This window comes from Loxodonta africana, chromosome 21 (assembly GCF_030014295.1).
Source record: "Loxodonta africana isolate mLoxAfr1 chromosome 21, mLoxAfr1.hap2, whole genome shotgun sequence".
Taxonomy (NCBI): Eukaryota; Metazoa; Chordata; class Mammalia; order Proboscidea; family Elephantidae; genus Loxodonta; species Loxodonta africana.
This window is the reverse complement of record NC_087362.1, coordinates 28,874,578-28,876,198: the sequence shown is the minus strand read 5'-3', so window position 1 is coordinate 28,876,198 and position 1,621 is coordinate 28,874,578. Positions and strand designations below refer to the sequence as shown.

At 41.1% G+C, this 1,621-nt stretch overlaps 1 protein-coding gene across 1 annotated transcript; it reads left to right on the top strand.

The window, feature by feature from the left end:
* Positions 1-369: 369 nt before the first annotated feature.
* On the top strand, positions 370-1,335 carry LOC100659749 (ret finger protein-like 4A-like protein 1). The gene has a single exon (XM_003418116.3). The coding sequence runs from the start codon at positions 465-467 to the stop codon at positions 1,329-1,331; it is 867 nt and encodes a 288-aa protein (XP_003418164.2). The 5' UTR covers positions 370-464; the 3' UTR covers positions 1,332-1,335.
* Positions 1,336-1,621: the final 286 nt, after the last annotated feature.

Sequence of the window (1,621 nt, the reverse complement as noted above, 5' to 3'; positions counted from 1 at the left end):
AACTGTACTAAAGTTTCAAGTCTGTGGGAATGTTTAATTGGAAACCATTATTGGGAATATTCCCTTGGCCTTCATCATTCAAACTAGCGCCATTCATAAGTATTAAAATTGATGCCAAATATTTTATTTTAAAAGTTTCCATTCGAAATCCAAACCAACAGATGTAATATTCAGTATCTAGCCTAGATGATACTACAGCAATTTTTTCATATTTAAAATAAATCATTCTCCAGATAAAATTATCTACTTTGCTTGTGGTAACTTCTGTATTTCATCAGGAAAAATCCTTTTATGTCAGAATTTAATAAAAATCTGATTGTACTAAAGAGAGGCAGGATGTCAGTAGGTGGGAAGAGGGACTGCCTTAATAAAAGCTCCTTGTTCGTGGACTTCCCTCCAGAACTGACTGCTAGTGGAAGACACCAGAGGCCAGAGAAGACCCTGCTGGAAGAGGGAAAGCGGCCATGGCTGAACAATTTAAAAAAGCAAGCATATGCCTTACATGCCAGGGTTATCTTGAAAAACCCACGTACCTGAAATGTGGCTTTGTCTGCTGCTTTCATTGCTTCAATTTACTGCAGAGAGAGCCTGGTGGGGAGGGTTTATTGTGTCCCTTTTGCCCTGTGGTGACCCAGAAGAATGACGTCAGACAGAATTTCCAGCTGCATCAGCTGATTTCCAATATCAAGGAACTGGAGCCCCAGCTGAGAGCTATCCTACGTGTGGACCCAAGGATGCTGAAATTCCAAGTGGATATGACCTTAGATGTTGACACAGCCAACAGTAACCTCATTATTTCTGAGGACCGTAGGAGTGTTCGATGTGGGTATTTCAAACAGATTCGGGAAGATCGTGCTGAGAGATTCAAATCCATGTGTGTTCTTGGCTCCCCTCAGTTCACCTCTGGCCGCCACTACTGGGAGGTGAATGTGGGAACAAGCCCAGAATGGGATCTGGGCGTTTGCAAGGAATCAGTTAATCGGCAAGTGGATATTAAACTGTCTTCAGAAGGTGGCTTCTGGACTGTGGGTGTGAGAGGTGGAGAGATGTTTGCGGCCAGCACTGTGCCTTTGACTGACCTCTGTGTGAACCCCGGGTTACACCGCGTGGGAATTTTCCTGGATATGGATATGGGAAACCTTTCCTTTTTTGACATCAGCAATGGATCCCATATCTTTACATTCACCAAAATACCTACTGTGGAGCCACTACGCCCGTTTTTTGCTCCTGAAAATCCAGTTAGTGATGACACCCAAGGCTTCCTGAGTATCTGCCCTGTAAAGAATCCGGGCACTGCAAGTCCTCCAGTTTCTCCTGAGGAAGGCAATTAACCTTTGCCTACAGAAACACTTATAGAACGTTAACACTTTTCTGTTAGATATACACATTGTACAAATTTATAGCAGAAAAATATGGTATATTTCATGAATCATGAACATAAATTAAGAAGCTAATAAGGAAAAATAATTTCATATATTATTTTCGTTGTATTCTTTGGGCTTTATGCGTATACTTCCGTTCCATAAATATATCCTGAACTTTTGAATCGATTTATAAAGGTTTTCCTTCTGATTTTCTGTAGTGTCAGCTTAGTGTAATATGGAGGTTATCAACTCAATAA